The sequence below is a fragment of the Opisthorchis viverrini genome, assembly GCF_000715545.1.
Source record: "Opisthorchis viverrini unplaced genomic scaffold opera_v5_59, whole genome shotgun sequence".
NCBI classification, from domain to species: Eukaryota; Metazoa; Platyhelminthes; class Trematoda; order Opisthorchiida; family Opisthorchiidae; genus Opisthorchis; species Opisthorchis viverrini.
This window is the reverse complement of record NW_008751715.1, coordinates 1,347,346-1,366,831: the sequence shown is the minus strand read 5'-3', so window position 1 is coordinate 1,366,831 and position 19,486 is coordinate 1,347,346. Positions and strand designations below refer to the sequence as shown.

At 45.4% G+C, this 19,486-nt stretch overlaps 2 protein-coding genes across 2 annotated transcripts in view; one reads left to right on the top strand and one right to left on the bottom strand.

Annotated features, from left to right (window-relative positions):
- Window positions 1-283: 283 nt before the first annotated feature.
- T265_03889 (hypothetical protein) overlaps window positions 284-19,486 on the top strand; it is a gene marked incomplete at both ends in the record, with an annotated part of 29,414 nt that continues 10,211 nt past the window's right edge. Inside the window, 7 exons of the mRNA XM_009168481.1 lie at window positions 284-525; window positions 561-656; window positions 689-1,085; window positions 3,701-3,890; window positions 5,613-5,701; window positions 6,039-6,356; window positions 7,499-7,851. Coding sequence (XP_009166745.1) covers window positions 284-525; window positions 561-656; window positions 689-1,085; window positions 3,701-3,890; window positions 5,613-5,701; window positions 6,039-6,356; window positions 7,499-7,851 — 1,685 coding nt within the window. The remainder of the gene's footprint in view (window positions 526-560; window positions 657-688; window positions 1,086-3,700; window positions 3,891-5,612; window positions 5,702-6,038; window positions 6,357-7,498; window positions 7,852-19,486) is intronic.
- T265_03890 (hypothetical protein) lies at window positions 6,035-6,313 on the bottom strand (the record flags this gene model as incomplete). Its single annotated transcript, XM_009168482.1, has 1 exon — window positions 6,035-6,313. One exon carries the CDS (start codon window positions 6,311-6,313, stop codon window positions 6,035-6,037), a length of 279 nt encoding a protein of 92 aa, XP_009166746.1.

Genomic DNA, 19,486 nt, shown 5'->3' with positions numbered 1-19,486 from the left:
CTATTTTGTCATATGCGTTTTATCCGTCTTGTTCGTTTCATCAATACATCCTCACTATAATGCGGAATTCTTTCCTAACTTTGTTTTGGCTCGTTTGAAATCAGTCCTCCACGCTTCATTTATTACTGGTCTGGTTTTTCTCCTTTTCCAGTCTTCTGTCAGTTTTTATTGATATACTTTAAGTTTTATAGCCGAACACCGGTGGTATACAACTCTGAATACGTTGCTCTGCTTACCTGATTCGCGCAACGTCAACTGCAGTTTATTCCCATTTTAGTTCCTTATGGATCAACAGAATCCAAACGGAAAATTGGAATTGAAAATTAGTGCAACTTTGAAACGACTGGATCAATTACTTGCACTACTGGATGGCTACAAGCCCGTGTTAGAACATAACGCAAATAGTGCGGCAGTTGAAATCAAAGCGAATTTTGATGGTTTGATCGATGCACTTCATCAAAGACAAGTGAATCTGCTGAAACAACTGGACAAAGTTTACAAGGAAAAGATCGCACTGATTGACAGGTAGGTTTTTTTTTAAATATTCTCCTCCCTTCCAGTTCTAAGCAAACAATTGAAGCTTTGCGTGCTGGAATTACCTCCTGTGTCTCTACACGGAATGCGAATGACTCCCGAATTCACGACTATATTGCTCGGTAATGTGCTGTCAGTATTCCTCACAAATCAGCTCGGAGTCCGTTTTACTCAATTCTAGCTCCGCACCGTTTGTCTCCTTTCGCGCGGACCGCTCTACTTTGCATCAAGCGATCGCGAACTATGGTCGAGTTGCATCTCGTTATTCCGGTCATTTTGCTGATCCTAGTCAACCATCCACCTGTTTGCCACTAGCGGTCGAGGAAGAGGATAACCATGAAGAATCACATGAACACACAACTATGTTCACTCACGTCTCTGGCTCATGTTCTTGTGTGAAGCCTCATTGGCGGCAGTGGTTATTTAGTGCGGCTCACGACTGTACTCCAGCACAAACGCTTAAGGATGAAGCCCATAGACTGCCAACTCCAATACTTCCAAATTCGAACGCCACAAGCGAAGTTTTGTTATTGGAACCTTATGCGTCCACAGTAAGTTTTTATATATGTGAACCCAGGAATAAGACTTTAGGAGAATATATTGCCATGTTTGATCTTTCGTTTCGTTCCAAAGACGAAGACGACCTCTACATGGACATGGTTCTTTCTTTCCTTCTTTTATTCCGCGGTATTGGCAAAGTGCACTTGTGGGGACTCACCTTGATTGGTCACCGTTTCATATTTCTAGGACTATATGGGTCTACTCAATTAAGGCCCTGATTTATTATGGGAATAGACTAGCTCGAAATAAACAGTCGCGAAAAAAATGTGGCTGCATTAGCAGGGTGCAGTGGATTGCGGTCCGGTGAACTGGTTCCCTTTAACAATCCTCATGCACCCAATACCTATCAAAGACTGATTCAACTGGTCTTCACTAAGTCCGAGACGTGAACTTAGCGGGAAGGCCTAAGAACTGCTCCATCGTCTTGGGTTCATCACAAGATCATCCACTATTCACAGAGTTGTCACCGGCTTCCCTCCAGTCGATGATACGAATGGCGTATGAGGTTCCGTTTGGTTCCCGGTTGGACGTAACTATGTGCCGTATAGCTTTGACGTTCTCGGAAATACAGATTCACACAGGCACTGCTACTGCGCTCCAATTCTTTTGCTCCCAGCTTAAAAACAATTTATCTGCGTGCATAACCCCCTAGTGCGATTGATTTTGCGTACCTAAAGGACGATCATTATTATGTGCGACATGATGAACACGCAAAATTCCAGCTATGGAGAAGAGAAATGCAAAGCCTTCTGACGGGAGCTTCTACCGTTTCGACCAAGGACAATCTATAGTGAGAACCAACAAGCAACCATGACATGAAATCTAGAAACCTTGGCTGTCTATATGTGTCGCCGGCAGGAATTTTTCGATTCAGAGTGGGTTTCACCCCCTTTGTTCTCTCTATGGTTTGCATGGACGAGTCGTAGGCGAGTCCAGCAAAGGCTTGCACAATGCGATTACAAATGCCCGTAGGTCAGACTTAGCAGCCCTTTTCAAGGACCTAAATGTACGAGTTGGACACATACAACAACAACAGCAGCAACAACAACAACAACCCCAAGCCCGTTCCCTCTGTGTTACTCGCTCAGATAACGGAGACAGGTTTTGTTCGTTTCGTTATACCCGCCTTCAAATGAGGAGTAGAGTCCTCTGTGCACTGTTTTGGATGCAAAAACATGGCTTATTTGTGTAGTAGCCCTGGACGACCGACAGGTCGTTTGAAGATTGATATCCGCGTAGTGCTGCACGCGTTTGTTGGCAACGACGCTTCCGCAGCGACGCGGTGCGTCAAAGACTCTTGGGTCGTGGCTGATTCTCCTTGAGGGACATTTTTTCGTCTCACCGATTTAAGTAGTTGTGGTCACTTCTGTCTATCGCGTCGTTCGCGAATGCTGGGTGTGGTTGGAAGCACGAATGAGAGGGAAGGGCAAAACTTACCCGAACATTCCACTTGGACGTCACTGGACTGAAGTCTGTCACGGTATCTTAGTTTCATTCTCCTTTGCAACCAATTCTTTATCTGCCCATGTAGCGAGATGGAATGAGATGACTCAAGTGGTTAGAGCGCGCGTTTACTTACCGGAAAGTCCGTGGTTCGAACCCGACCTCTGCCTCTCAACTTCCCCTGTTTAGGCTTGGGCATCCTGGCAGTATCTCAACCCTCGTGCTTCCCTCGGGTGGCATGTCAGCTAGGCGCCGGAACGGTGTTACAGCTGAACGATTTTTTGCCCATATAGCAATCGGTTTAGAATACGACGCCTTGCATGACAAAACTAGCGCAGCCAGCTATGAATCGAGATGCTTTCGATTCCATATATTTTCCTCCCTGATACCTTGAGTATTCGAAGGGCACTGTTACCACTGTGTGCGCATAATTTTCCGCAGATATTCCACATACAAGCATTCGAAGATCCGGATGCGACGCCGGTACATCGTCCATGTCTTGCTGCCGCGCAGAAATTCTATCACGCTCAGCAGCATCAAGTGTGGATTTATGTCTCCGGTAACTCGGTTGATGTATTGGCTTTCAGGCTGTTGTAATATAGCACCTTAGGCGGCCTATACACTTATGAGAACTACAGTTCCTTTGAACATGAAGAGGTGTAATGAATTAACAATGAGCTTTGAGATACTTTTACGGAAATCAAACGAACCGCGCTGAAGCAGTTGCCGATAGATGTTCAGTCCAACCCTCCATCATGAATACTTTTTAATGAACATGCAGTGCCTGTATCACGAGTTGATACTAACGTTACGACTAGTAGTCTGTTTTATCTTGACAACAAGGTCAGCAAACTAATAGCACCGCTCTTGTTAGCGGTGCCATTTGTGCACATTCCTTAATTAGATGGTTAGGATCCGCCTGTGTTAAATTATTCAGATTACTGCTTCGTTTCCCAGTCGCTGTTTGCTCCCGTAACACGACGATTAGTAAACATTGTAGTCCCTTCTGTCCTACAGGGTGGTCATCAGGGAGATGTAGATTTTAGTCCTGTTGGACGAACAATCTCTTTTTGAAGGGGATCGAACAGAGGATCATAGTCAGGTATCTCTTCTATAATATAATAAGTTTTTTCACCTTACCGTACTCTACTTTTGTTCACAGAGTAACCCACGTAGTTCTCAGCCATCGGCAGACACTACAAAGAAAGCAACTGATATAATGTCCCCATTGTCTGATCTGTCGTGGACCAATCGCTTCGTCACTTCGAAACGACACCTGATGCTGCACGATTTCATTCGTTCATCAGGACCGGCCTTTCGAAGGCCGTCGCAGGCGGAGTCCGATTACACAGGTAAATGTTCCGTTTTTGCGCGTTATGTTATCCACCTTATTGACTGACCAGTTCCTGTCAGTGATTCGGATTTCACAAATTTTAGGGTTTTGCGCTGTCCTTTTCTGAACACTCACATGTGTCCTCCGAAACATTTTCTGACACAATGAGCGAAGTTGAAGTTGAGGAGGTTACATAGATTATTTTCGGCATCGTGCTGCCATTGTCGATTATGTATTCCGAGAAACCCTGGGAAAATTGTGACTGGTGTTCTCTACGCTGATCACAAATACGCAGGTCTGAAGAAGCCCAGCAATCTTTTCGGAGCATTGAGAAGCCACCAGCTTCGTGTAGGCGATCCGTGCCATTTATGAGTTAAGTGGTAAATAGAATCATCATATATAGTTGGTCGCTAAACGGTTGCACTTACCTGACACAGTACTAGTTGCCTATTGTTGTTTCTCCAACATCCGTATGGTTGGTTTCCTGAATTTTTGAACACAGAGCATCTTTAACATTAGTGGCTGTAAGCCTTCTCCGAGATGCAAAAGCTGTCCCTGCGCCTGAACGTTTACCGGAGGTTAACCGATCGATCATTCCTGGCATCGGTAAGAGTTGCCGTAAAGTCATCAAATCGGTTCAGGTTTTTAGTTGCATTTATGTACGTATGTGCCATTAATGTATACAGTACTTCATCTGTTTAACTATCCTGCCTGTAACGACTGTCCTCGATACGATCGCATGGATGTGCGCAGCACTCGTTGGTGCTAGGGTATTGGATACTCCATAATACGACCGGATTGCGTTTCCTTTTTTGGGTTTATGGTGTGCAGCGAGTACCTTATCATGAAGTGCACACAAGCAGAAGAGTGCGTTCCTTTCACTTTATTTATCCAAGGACATTGCTGCGGTGGTTACCTACTACGTAGGATGACACCCCATACAGAGAACAAATATGTGCTGCATATAAGTTTGGAGATGTAGTTCGTCGAATGTAGGCTTCTAGAATCGGTCGGTCCTACTAACCGACGTTCTCAACGTTTTCGCTCAATGTAGAACTGTTTGCGTTCAAACTCATTTGACCGTCTTCTCAGGTAAATGTATAATATCGACCGCCATCTTCCCCTAACTCATTAGGTTTTGGGGACAAAAGATCCTTTCAGCTGTTTGTCCGACTTCAACCTGGGTAGTTTAGTTCAACAGAAATCACCTTTAGCGAATATACACTCATTTGCAAACTAATTTGGTTCTTTCGAGAGACTCACCTGGAACCCACCTGAATCTCGTTCATGATGTTCTCAGGCAACTGAATGTGCTGCACCAGGCCGCCTCATGTTTCAGTCGCTAGGATATTTGAAATATCGCGATACATGTGTACCTTCGTAATGTACTACTCATAAAGTTGCTGAAAATCCATCGACAGCCCACGACCGGTTTCGCCCTTCTTGGGGCTCATCAGGTAGGCGCCTACCGAAACCGTTCGTGGGCTGTCGATGGATTTTCAGCAACCTTATGAGTAGTACATTACAAAGAAATTACCTTTATTCATACACACCACAATGGGGCCTCATTTGGATGCGTCCTTCCAACCAAAGCTCTCGGTTGGCTTCGAAAAATTGATGTTCAACTTGGACTGAGCTTTTTGGAAATTGATATGTTGTTTTGATACTGTATGTATTCACGTGAACCACAGACTTTGACTCGCATGTCAATTGAATGTATTCCACACTCCGTCTACTCTAGCCACGACTTCTTCGGACAGCTTTACCATCCTCACGGGATCTACGAATGGCCGAATGGATGATTTAAGGGACTGGCTCTTCTGTGACCCGGTATGTGCTCTTTCTTAAGTTTTCTTTCTTGCGGTAAAATGTCTAAATAATGTAGCTCGGTGTGTTCACTGGCTGTTGATCTCGCTTGAATGCAAAGCAATTGCTTCACTCCTTCCTATCCGGGAGTAACCGCTTTAGTGCCCGTGAACTATATGCGTTGACCGTAATTTCTCTCATGCAGCATTTTGGTTCAACGATAGGACTGAATTACCAGTTTAGATTCTCAGTTATTTCACACCCTGTCACCGGAAAGTCAATGAACTTTTTTGGCCGTCGTAATGGCATGTTATTTTGCTGTCTCGCACCATGATTATTCTCTTTCTGCCGGAATTTCTAGACTGAATTAGGAGATATGCCCGGACTCTCCGCAATCCTTCCTTCCATGCGCCAGAAACGGTTTTCTGCTTCGGAACAATCGACGAGAGAACTGGTTCCTTGCTCTTCAACACAGTTTCGCCCCCCAACAGGTGTATCATCAACAACCACGCAATCAAGTGCCAGTACAAGCAGTGTCACTTCAACAGTGCCACTGTTACCGGCACATTTACTGAGTTCTGGGCCTGTTGATCTATCCCTTTGGTTACAGTCCCAGTCAGAACCAAATTCTGGCATGGAGCAGGAATGTGAACAGAATTTGCAACCCAAAAAGGACCCCGTAAGTCCTTTCGCCTTTGAAATTTGGGTTGAGGAATTAAGGTAATGCCTTTTTGGTAAGTAATGGATACCAGTCCGTTTGTTCTTTGCGGATGCTCGTTGATTCCTAGTGACCCTCATCCATTTGGTAGGTAATAAATCCCACGAAAAAAGCCCAAATCTCAGCTAATCCAACTTGCCATTGGGTTTGTTTGTTTTCCATACAAACCCAAGTTTTGGAAGACGTTGCGCGTTGTCACATATGCTCTCCCACTTAATAATACTGTCGTTCAGTAACTAACGCGAAGGGTGGAGACGAGCCAGGGTAGGTCATACAATGAATTGATAGCGAAGTATGAAAGCCATTACTGGCAAACTCAGCCACACTGGTCATTACCATCTCCCTGAATGGGGACCCCGAGGTGGGACGCATCATGGGTTAGATACGTTGTCATACACGGTCCGATCGTGCCCTCGATGGCGCTCGTGCATCCAAGCCATTGCCTTCAATACATAGCTCCCTTTCCAATCCCACCATTTAAAAGTGCACTGACAACCCTGTAGTTACGCATCAATTGTATCAACTCCTGCCTCCAATGCGCAGCTACCTACCTCACCTCTCCAACTCATCGGTGGACGAAACTGTGGCAGCTTCAACCACTGCACGACAATTACGCGATTCTTACAGCTGATAATGATGACAATGATGATGAACACCCCTTCACCACTTATGCCCGCACGAATGGTCTGCTGGAGCGACTCCCATAGACTTGATCACACCCTTTTGTCAACCACAGAGATACATGGAAAATTCCACCTGGCCAGTTTTCCCACCTGCATTGCGCAAGAGTGCTATCAGTTTGCCATAATTTCAAGATCCACCGATCGCATGGAAATGGTCGTTAACTAACGTCTTATATTAGCATATATGAACGATCAGAAAATATGTAAAGGAACAATAAGTTGGGAAACACCTGAATAATCCCCAAAGACGTGCAGCAGATTAGTCCATAATTGGGACGATTGCTGAGCGTTCTACTTTTGTCAGGCCACCAGTCAGATTTCTTAAGATTCACGTCCCACCTGGGTTTCGAGAGGTTTAAGTCAGCTTACCGTACCCGTCATATCTCTTTTAAAACGCATCTCGAATGTGTCTGATTTCAGCCGCTTGAACAACCTGATCTTATGGAAACAGTGACCATAAAGGGCTGTCCTTATGCTCAATGCATTGGCGGTCCGGGAGGACCAACATGCTGTGGTGCTCGTATGAAGTGTCCTAATGCTGCGGATGATACAATCACGGGACCCGCCGATACTGGTAATGTCGCTAACAACACGCCAACGGTGAGCCCTTCTGATCCACCCTCCAATTTATCGTCTGTCACGACAAGTGGAAATGTTCATCCCGTCGTAGCACAGTTGAACCAAATAGCCGCGTCGCACTGGTCCAATTGGGTAGAACCTAAAACCGCAAACGGCAATGTGGACAATACTAGCTCACTTCCTGGCATTCAAGGGTACGCCGTGTGTGTTCATTGATGCTTTTTTCCGTCATTTTTTTCTTTTTCACCATCCATATCGCTAGTATCATCCAGTTCGGGTCGCGAACATTCTCATTTAGTTTTAGTGGGAATAAAATGGTCCATGTGACATCTAGCAAAGTTGACATATTTGGGAACTGAACGCTACTGGGTTTACTGTTGAGAAAACCATCATTGATTGGTTGATTCGAAAATGTGGTACATACTTGACAATGTTCACCAACCGTTTCAACCCACGCTGTTTAATTGTATGCGCTGCTAGTGGACCTGTCACCTATACACCTCAGTTGTCGAACAAGTAGGTGACTATTTCAGAGAAGCTTAGACCTTTGCCAACTACCCCCATTTGCACACCAATTTGGTTTTAACGAGAGACTCAGCTGGATCTCTCGTTTATAATGTTCTTTAGGGCCAAATTTTTGTTTCCGCTGGTACAATATTCGGGAGATCGCATTGCATGGTTCAGGCGTAACTTCTTACAGGCCTGAAGAAGGACGGAACCGACCGTGGACTATCAAAGGTTTTTCAGCAATCTTATGAGTGCTGTGTTACGTCTAAACGAGTTTTGACCATATCCACGCACAAGCAGTCCCAGTAAACCTGACCTTGTGCCAGCGTGTTCCGCATATCAAGTCCTTCAAGAATTTCTATGTTAAGGATCCCGTTCGACTGAAGTCATGACTGACAAATCTTGATTCACTACGCTATTAATGGTTGATAGGCCATTTTAGGTCCTGTGAACCCTGGTTTTATCTCATCCACAACCGTCGATGAGCAGGAAACAGATTACCTCAACCCTTATTTCAACGTTTTTTGTCTAGTGGAAACTATTTTCCTTGGGACTGGGATATTCTGATCCACTTATTCAAAGAGTCTCCAGCCGCAACTGGTGATCGCTTACAAATCGCAGAGAACTTACGGATCCTGTTAGTGTTTGGCTCGGTCTGGTGGGAACGTCGGATTGGTAGTGCTGAGGTACGCGAGGTAGTTTTTGGGAAAAGGGACTCCCTCACCATATATGACTTAATTGCGTTCCATATGCCATACTGGTTTGGGGTGTGTACTCCGCATACCAGAAAACCATCTGTCCCTCAAAGCTCTTTTTACCCAGCAACCAAGAGGCGGACAGTCTTTGACTCGGTAACGCATTATGAAAACAGTAACCAGTAAACTGTCGGGTTGACAACTACCGCTTCCCTGGATGGGGATTCCGGGACTCAACCCACCAATCGTTAATGACATCAACAGAAATATCTCAGTCGTGCAGTCATTGAAGCTCGTACACCAAAGCCATCGCCTTCAGTGCGTAGCTACCCAGTTGCCGAAGTAACTGAACATGCCATCGCTTCTAACGCTTAGTTGTGTCTCTCCCGCTCCCTCATTTTCTGACTACCGAAACTGTAGCAGCCGCAACCAACATAACCTTGGTACATGGTTTGTAGTTGATAAACAACCTACAAGTCGGGCCAGCGAAACCGAGTAAAATACCTGTTGTAATTTAATACAACGAAAGTTGGCCCTCTATAGTGAGACCATTTTGTGAGTCGTGACCTTTGCTGCGGCCGTTTCCCAGTGTCTGTCCCAGATCTATCATTGATGCGGATAACTTATCAGTGGAATCCCCGTCTTTTCTATCTACATACCCCACCCCATTCCCCTCATAAGTCCAGTGATATCCGAGGGCAGCTTATACACCACCAACCTGACAGGAACTGTGGTAGCAATACGCCGTTCCCCCTTACTGAAAGAATATACTGCTCCCCTTGGTTTCCTTTGACTGACCCCATTTCGTTTTTCTTCCGGAAAGCTTCCCAGGTTCTGAAGGTCAATCTAAATGATAGCATCCTCGAAAAAGGTGCCAATAAGTTACGCTTGATTGGTTGTGCTTCTTATCTGTTTGGGTTTTTAGCATAGGTTCTGTTAGAACGGATAGTGGAAAGTGCATGTTTTTTATTCCTGCCGATCCGTTACGTTTGGCATTAGGGCTCTAATCCTGTTCACTGTTGTATCAGGTGGTGATATTATGCGACTACTATTCCTGAACTATAAGAATACTTTTAGTAGCCTGGAACGAGTAGTAATACTCAGCTCACTTGCTGCAGACGGACTAGGTTATGGTATGTTTAGCGTCTCATCTAATCTTCGGGATACGTGCAGTTCATAGCCTGTGATGTGCTTCAAGTCGCCATCCTATCTACTTTTTCTTTCTATGTTAAGGGCCCGTTATTACCATATATAACGATTCGCGAGAATGCGAGCGATACTGGTTGTTCCAAGGTGGCCTCACAGTCTTTACCCCATGTACAAGCTCAGTGTATGACTTTATTAAACTGGCCGTTATATCGATTCCCTGTTTCAAGGGGGCGAGATGGCTCAGTGGTTATAGCGCGAATTTACTGACCTGAAGATCCGTGGTTCGAACACGACCTCTGGATCTCGACTTCTCCTGTCTTGGCTTGGGCACCCTGGCAGTGTTTCATCCTTCGTGCTTCCTTTGGATGGCATGACAGCTAGGCACTGACATCATGTTACAGCTGAGCGATTGCCTTATCTTCCCTGTTTCATATATCACTCTTTTACTAGACAGCCGCATTCAAACGCTTTGCAGTTTCCTCTCGAAGCCTTATGACAAGTAATAGGAGCATCCTCAACTATACGCTCGTAGAACACTGTGTCGCTTTCACTCGCAATCTATCCCAGTCTAAGGACGTGCACTCGGTTTTTGATGAAGCAGTACTCCTCTTGTTCTTGATATCCACGGATTATGTCCATTCCCAGTCCTTGGTATCTGCATTTTCTCGCATGAGCTATAGTGCTCTCTTTTTCAGTCCTTTGTCTTTAAGAAGAAAGGCTTTACCTTCTGTCCCTATCCATCAGTGTTGTTTTTTGAATATAATGTGCCTTCCGGTGTGTTTCCTTCTGTTCGACCGATTAGTCAGCATCTCATAGCTTGCAAACACTACTTGCCAAGGTCACTCTGCAGTCCGATCCTCCGAAATCTCTCTCCTTTTCCAATCCATAATCAAGCTCTAGAACTTTTTTTTTAGAAATGCTAGGTGCCTCAACACTATTATCCCGTATTCAAGTTGCCTGGTTATTAATTGTGCTTCTTACAAGTTCCGTCCTCCAATGTATCTTTCATTATGATCCTGTGCTTATGCCTCTAGTATGTATCATATTTTACTGTCTGTGTATGCCAAATTGTGACGACCCTGAATGCGTCCCCATGGCTTAATTGTTGGTTGACCCTATCTGACCTGTTTGACGGAATCCTGTGCTCATAAGTACTCGATACAAACCACTGGATCTCATGTCTACTGAAAGTGTTGAGGATATTGGTCAAAGTTTTCTTAGTTTCAGTCAGCTGCGGGATGCGCGACTGAAAGTATCTGAGATCACCACTGTTTATTGGTGTGGTACTCTGGCCTTGCATATAAGCAGCATGTTTTACGTCTCGTAACCGAGAGTGGATTAGCGGTTTTGCTGCCTTACACTTTTCCACTAGACTTGAAGGGAATGCAAAACTGCAGTTTTCACTAACGTTTATCACACCCTGTTCCTGTTATACGATCACGTGCTTTTTCGCAAGAGCGCAATGACCGGGATGACTTCAGTCGTGCGCGAAAATGATTGTCGCGTTATGGATTATATTTCGGAAATATTTTCGCGTGGTCGCGCGATAACCGTATTGTCTTCCGATTTTTGCACGTAGCAGCATCAAAGTACTTCAACATTTTATTATTTTTCCTTCATTCAGCTGGCTGCAGCGGGAAACACCTAATTTGATAGTACCTCCGCTTAGTCAACCAGATTTTGAAGATTTTGCAGCTGTCGAAGATCTCATCCTACCGCCAAAACGCAGAACAACTGAAAAAAGTGATTTTGCGATCGCTAAAGAGTCCACCGTGGTTGTCCAATCCCCATTCGTTTGTCTTGCGGACTGCGTTGACAATAAAACCACACCTTATTCCCCAATTACATGCTCACGTGCTCTCCGGAAGTCTCCGAGTGTGAACAATAACCTAACACCTGCGCAAACAAAACTTGAAAGCAAAGATGACTATGAGGACTGGCTTCTACATAAACTGTCTAACCTGTCAACGACGTCGGATGCACCTACAGTGGCTGAGACCCGTTCAAAGCCTGAGTGAAGTTCCTGCTATGCGTACATTTAGACTATTCCCACTGTGACGTCAATCACTCCATTACTGCCTTTAGTTAATGATCCGAACGTATCCTCTCATTCTTACTTGAGGCTATGGCCTCAACAATATTCAGTGACAATCAACCTGCATACCTTGCTTGCTTTGAAACTAGATTCCTTTGTCGATTTTCGTGTTTCTACTGTTGTTTCCTTCTTTCCTTCGGTCATGATAGTGTCATTTATAAGTTAGTAGAATAGAAAGCTTGTTGTACCGAGTTGGTTCCCTTTTTCTGAACGTAATGAGCCCCGTATTAGTTGCAGGTGCCTGCTGGGCTAGAAGTATTCGAAACCCCGGGTGGCAGTGTGCCAAGTAATTTTGGGGAATTTTGTTATGAGTAGGTTCTTCCAACACATTCATTACAGATCCAAAACCACCGTACCTACCTGCTTCATATTTCTGAATCGTATTCTACAATCGCCTGGTTGAATCGCTCATGATAGTCGAATGATACCAGTGAAAGGTAACCGAAATCCTTCAAATTAAATTGCCTTGGATGTATATAAAGTGTAACATGAGCCGAATCAGCACTGCTGAGACAACTCATCATCGCTGTAATAACCGTGTACTTACCGTACACGGTTCTAGCTGCCACAATTCCCTCCACCGATGATTTGGAAAGGGGATGGGTAACTACGCATTGGGGGTGGTAGCTGATGTAATTGACGCGTAATTGAAGGGATGTTAATGGATTTTAATTGAGGTGATTGGGAGGGGAGCTATACAATGAAGGCAACGGCTTGAATGCATGATCGCCATCGAGTGCGCGACTGTCTGACAAGGTCTATAACCACTGTTGTGCCTCTTCTCGGGATCACCATTCAGGAAGACGGCAATGACCAGCGCAACTGAGTTTGCTGGTAGTGGTTTTCAAACTTCATTGTCAGTTCGTTTTTTGACCTCCCCTGACCTGTTTCCACTCCGCGTGGTTGTGCAAAAAAACGCTTCGAGGAAGTCGGTCAACTGGCATACACAGCATGTGATCAAACCAGCGCAATCTATTCAATGTGATCAATTCATCTATCGTGGGTGAGTTATTCCTTCCGAATCCCATTCGCGTACTTTAGCATTATTGACCCAACGTTCCCACCAGGCTCGAGCACTGAAAGTCTTTTGGCGTCCTCAGAGCACAGCGGCCAGGTTTCTTACCCGTATAATAATTAATAATAATAATAATAATAATAATATGAAGCGCACCGTAGCGTTGTAAACTCGATCCTTGACGGTTAACATGATGTCACGCCTACGCCACAGGTGACGCAGGTTCACAAAAGCTACTCTGGCCTTACCAATCCGGATTTAGGCATCATCTTTCACGGGACCACCGGGACTGCCCAAGTGGACGAATTCCTCAATTATCTCAGTGGGCTCATCCGCAAGCATTAGGTCAGGGTTCGAGCCTACCCAGTCTTGCAGCAGCACTTTACACCAAACCGTGAGCCACGTGCTCAGTCAACGTTCCAAGGGTTAGACCAGAGAGCATCTTCGATACCACAGCCACCAGGCTGGTGCCACGGTGGTTTTCACACAGTTTTCGTGTGCCTTTTTTAGAGATAAGATTAACTGTCGGCGTGCCCCATTATATCGTTATTTTCTCCTCACTCCATATCGCACCGATAAGCTTTGTCAGATGAGTCACCAGGGTTGTGCCGTCTTCTTTGAAGAGGGCTGGATATACGGACCGTCCGGTCCTGGTACCTTCTCACGTTTCAGCACGGATATTTCATACTTTATTCTTTTGATGGGCAATTATGTTTTACATTCAATTCGCCCACATTAACTGTCTCCAGAGGCAGTGTTCCAGGGGGCCAGTTAAACTGTTCTTCGGGTTGTTTGGCTCATTTTCTAGTCGGCGTTTTTGCGAGTTAATTAACGAGCCGCTTTTTCACTCACCGTTTCACTGACTGTTGCTTTCCTATGACCACTCGATCATATCAACTGATATAGTACGCAGTCGTTTCCGGCAGCAAAAGACTTCTTCATCTCCTGAGGTTTCGATGTTCTCCAAGGCTGTCTCTCTTTCCTTAGGCTGTTTACTGTTTGGCGTTCGAGGTATTTGCGTGCGCTGTCGTACTTGTTGCCTGCTGGTATGGGTTTCATAGCATCAGTAGTGACTAGCGACCTCGACGATATCCAGTGGTCTTGTGGCCAAATCGGAAAAGTCGGACAGACAACACTGAACGGCTCTAGCATAGCTTTCCCATCTTGCCATGCTTAATCCTTGTGCCCGCTAACAGTGCAGTACTGTAAAGAGTGGTTGACCAAGCTCAGATCGATACTGCTGAACTATGGTAGTTCTCCAGGGATGGTGGTTTGGCATGCTTCTTGCTGACTCGCGAGGGCCTGAAGGGACACGAACTGTCAGGCGCCATGGCCTGATCAGAATCAAGTTTTATGCCCCAGGAGGGACGGCAGTCTTGATTTTTTGGCTTTTCATCGATGATTCAACTTGGTCTACGGTTGATTTGCGGTAGTGGCTTCCAGGTTACACGATGCGGACGTTTGTGCTGAAAGTTCGTACTGGCCGAAAACAGTTCTTGATCAGAACGGAGCTGGAGGATTCGCTGTCCATTGTCTGCTTGGCGAGCTTCCACTCTGGAGGGACCGCCCAGATGTGACTCCGAGGTGCTCAGACGACCGACTTGGGCATTCATATAGCCCACAAGAATTACGATTTCAGTACTTTTTGGTCGACGAGTAAGCCGGGATGACTTTCAATGGGAGGTGTTTTTCCCGGAATCAGAACTGCATTCCGTCGGGGCATAAGCCAACACTACAAACAGACGCTGCTTTTTTATCGAGAGGCCTTGAGCTTGATTGAGCTGGATAACGGGACGGCGCAAAGACGGCTGTTCACTGGGACCCAATCCAGCAAACCGCGTTCTTGGTTTTGCATACGCGTTTGGGAGACACAGCATACATCACTTTTAAGGTAGTATAAGGTTTCAGCGAGCATTTCTTGTTTGACAATCCGACATAGAGTACGGTCGTTAAAAGCTATTATGTAGAAAGTATTTCATGAATTTAGCAAGGTGCCATTTCGTTTACTGTTAATAGGCAGCGGGAAGCATAAGGCCCTTCGGTTAGATGACTGACAGTCAGATGACCCAGCAAGGTTTACTTGTGTGGTGGGAGGGGGTTGGGGAGGTACATCGGTGGACACAGAAATGTGCGGGCAGACGATACTTCCCGGTTGCCCAGACAGGAACGGGGTTTGGTTGAGGTGTCCCACCTTGAGACTTTGACTCAAAAGTCTGGCCCGCGAGGCAGCGGGCAATAGTGTTTCCTTTTGGGACTGTTCCTGGAACCGTTGACTCAATGGTTGCACGGGGATGGCCTAACCCGAGAGCGCATGGAGTAGGGTATAATTATTTCATTCCTGGTGCGGCTAAGGGCAGCAGGTGCCTTTTGAGTGTTTCTACCGTATTGAATAATGCGCCGGTGGTCACGGTCAACCATTTGGCGGTTTTTTAGGTTTTAGGGTCAAAATTTTCTAACCCGTCCCTCCTCGGGGAAAGGCAGCATCGCTCCTTCATGAATATGGACATACTGGTCGCCTTGTGGAAACACCCCACTGCCTTCACACTCCTATCGCAAGGAACAGTAAGACTTTACCCCCAAATCGCCTCGTAGTACGGATTCTCGCTGCTCTTGGTTTGACTGCTCCCCTTTGGGCTACCTGGCATGAGTGCACCTTGTGGAACGACGCTTCAGGCAGTGTCAACTGCGGTATCATTGCAGCACACAAACTGGACCAAGGCGGCGGCTTTGGGTCGGCTGGCTCTTTGGGTGCATCTGACTCACCAAATCATATATATGTATATAAATGCCGGGCTAATAAGCGAATTCGTATCTGAATGCGCTTCTCGACAATGGGGTAACACTACACAAGTTCTTCTTATGTAACACAAAATTAGCGAAGTACTCAGTTCATTTCATCTGTGGTTTAAGCTACCCTGGGGAAGCGTATACAAGCTTGAGCAAAACATCCAGTTACTCGTCCACGGAAGAACTGGAATCTACTTATTGAAAGACAGCTTCAAGAAAACAGCTTATGTAATTTTTCCAACCATACGCGACTCCGATGAATAATTGGGAGCATCGTAGTGTACTTAGATTCAATTTGTATGGAAGACGGCGATCCAGATTATGCGATGGAGTCTGACGGTCTCTAATATCATAGACAATTAACCGATTTGAAGATTGTCATTTTTGATAACTGAAAATCTAGGAGACACCAAGTTACCTGCATCTAGTAATTGTTTTCCTACCACACAGATCAACACATAAGTTCTCAATTTTGTGGTGAACTAATTTTCTGAATAATGAAAAGAATGCTGTCTGACCGTTTTTTGCTGTTGACCCCAAAAAGTAATAAATCCTTTAGCAGTAGCACCCTTTCGGAGCTTAACTGCTATGACACCAGAAGGAAGCACAAGGGCTGAGCTACTGCCTGTTTGCCCAAGCCTAGACAGGGAAGTCGAGATGTCGGGTGCGAACTAAGGACCTTCGTTTCAGTAAATTCTCACTCTAACCACTGACCGTAAGATAACGGGAGATTACAAAAACCATGCTGAACACCGGCATCGCTGTTACTTCGTGCCATTTCACATGGTGCACGTGATCATCACACATGGGAAAAACAACGACAGACAGCACAACAGAAACCATCATGTATCGAATTCCGATAAGAAAATATACGCGTTTCCCTAGCCGTAGTCATAAGAGAAAACTAGCAAGCACAATTCGCTCTTAAAAAATGATCAACTGTGAATGGTGATAAAAGTTAATTTAGGGGACTATGCTTGGTAAATCATGAAGAGGAAGCCCATACTGCAAACGAAGAGAGATGCGCCGTCCATTACGAAATGACTTAAGGTACAGACTTCTGCAATGAACTCGATAGACAGATTCTTAGAGAATCTTCGGAAATCGATCCACGTGTGACGACAGGCCGTTTCGCTGATGGTATGTCGGAAGACCACAATTTCAGCGGTTATCTTTTTTGTTCGTATTTTCGTTTGCATCAGTATACTTCGGTTTCGCATGTGAGGGGCCTGGAGTAATACACCCACGGATACAGTCGGTGCTTCACACCGGGGTTTTGCTAATTTTCCGTTACGGCAAAACTTGAGTGGAGATACTAAACTAAACATGAGAACGCAGAACATCATAATGTTAGGCCGGGCAAATGGATTGGCTTCAGTGATTATCACAAATCCGCCGCTACACTTCGTACCTATGTTATCAATTGCAACGCGTCTATTAAGTTCCTGTATCGTATAGTGGGAAAGCTACTTTTGTTGACAATTGTACACTCATGCAGACGGCAGGGAACACTAACAGTATCCGTTAATCAAATTTGGCGGGAAACACCTTGCGAACAGATTGAGACAAACACCTCATGTCCGAAGACTCAAACTTGTTGGCCTGTCCTACGTATATAAGCTGCTATCCGTCAATGAGCCTACTGAAACAACTACAGTGGTTTGATTGTAGCCCCCAGAAACACAACAGTTGGTTACTTTTCGTAGATTGCACTCGTTATACAACGTACGGAGAGCACCATGGGACTGTCTGTCTCAGTCTTTTTCGGTTATACGGATACCTAATAGAAATACGGTGCATGAGATTTGATGAATAATTGGTATGGCGTTTGAGTTGAGCACCAGCAGTGAGTGGATATTCGTTTTCCCGGGGTACTAGCTCTTCATGGAAACGTAGTCAATCCTTCCCTATAGAGGTGATCTCTCAGAAAAGACGTCTATGTGGTCTTTTGACCCCATAGAAAACGCACTTTCGATTCCAATACCATTTCTTCAGATGGTGGCAACTGCTTTGTACGCTCGCAACATCATTATTGACGGCAGCACCAGAAGAGGGCACTGGTACTTGACTGCGACACACCAACGTCAATTTAGTGGAAGGGGGGAAAATGGGACAGGGAGAGGGTGTAAGCTTGGATTTTCGGCACTTAGTCGGATAAGTTGGCTAGAAACTGCCAGTATGGACGCCAGTGGTATCCGTTAACCTCCTTGTCTTTCTGTGTCTCCAGGCAAGCCCTGGGAGGGTGAGTCACGTGGGCCCCATCCTAACACCTTTCATTCCATTTTTCCGTGTCATATTCTGTCCACCTGTATCATTTGGCACGGAAAGCAGCCCTCTTCCACGCTTAGTAACTGTCTCCTGCCAAGATTGTAGTTGGTACCTTGCTCCATACTATGGTCCTCCACGAGAGTGAACACAATTAAAGATGGACAGAATCGTAATCTGGGATGGTAAAATACAGTGAATCATAAGAATACCCTTTTCGTCTCTCTTAGTGATTCACCAGGAACTAACCTTTTGTGACGACTCTTCAGTGTCACCTAACAGCTGCCACCCACCATTTTTCACAGCGTTTTAGTACCAGTTGTTCTCGATTGGCTTTTCGATTTGACCAATACTCCCCTGACTGACTAGGGACAATACACAAGATGGTGAATAGATCCTTTTTCATACTGCAACTCTTTCGGGTTCCTGTAACTGTCCCACAAGGTCTTTTGTTTTTTCTACTCAGGAAATGGAGATATCATTTCCACGATAAATGATATTTGTTGTAGAAATCGCTGAGTGTATTGTGGATCAGTGAATGCAACCAGCCGTTCTGTTCAATTGCGAGATTAAACTGTCAGTCTGCAGACCAGATAAGCCAGAGTTGGGCATTCGAGTTTGTCGCGCAATGGCATAAATCGAACCTTGTCATAACCTCTGACCTTTGCATTTCGAGCGAAGTGGGCGGGGTTGTGCTGTCCTGGCTAGCTTGTTCACTAACCCTCAATGCTTACTCGTGTGTTGTGTGCACGGCCGGCACACGATGTTGCGTCGTGTTCTCACGTAGGCGCGAATCTCCGGCTAACTAACCGTTGACGTTCAGAAACTGGTGATAAATGATCAGTGGGTTTCAGTACTATTCGTAAGGTAGATCAAATTCCTGCTTTCGAACTTTCTATGGCTCACGAGGTAGTTCTCAAATTTCCTCTTTATTACACACTTGAGCACCAAATTGAGATGAGCACTCATTCTCAAGCTCAGTTGTGTTTGATAGGAGTCTCAACTCAAATTCACCTGAATCTCTTGACAATAATATTAGCCTCAAGGAAGGCGAAACCGGTGAGGGATTGTCCAAAATTTCTGTCAGCCATATGAATAGTGTTGAATTACTTCGAAATCCTGAATATCGCTCCGACGAAAAAATAAAGGGCCCTTGTGCTGGGCGTTCAATCATTCATACCTGACCGCTTCTGGATAGTTAGTGTAACTCTCCCACATCCTTTTGATAGGGATGGAAGGTGTCAGTTGCTGTGCCTTTCTGGTCCTGACCCTTGTTCTCCCCTACGTTCCCAGTAAAACCGCTCCAGTTAATCCGG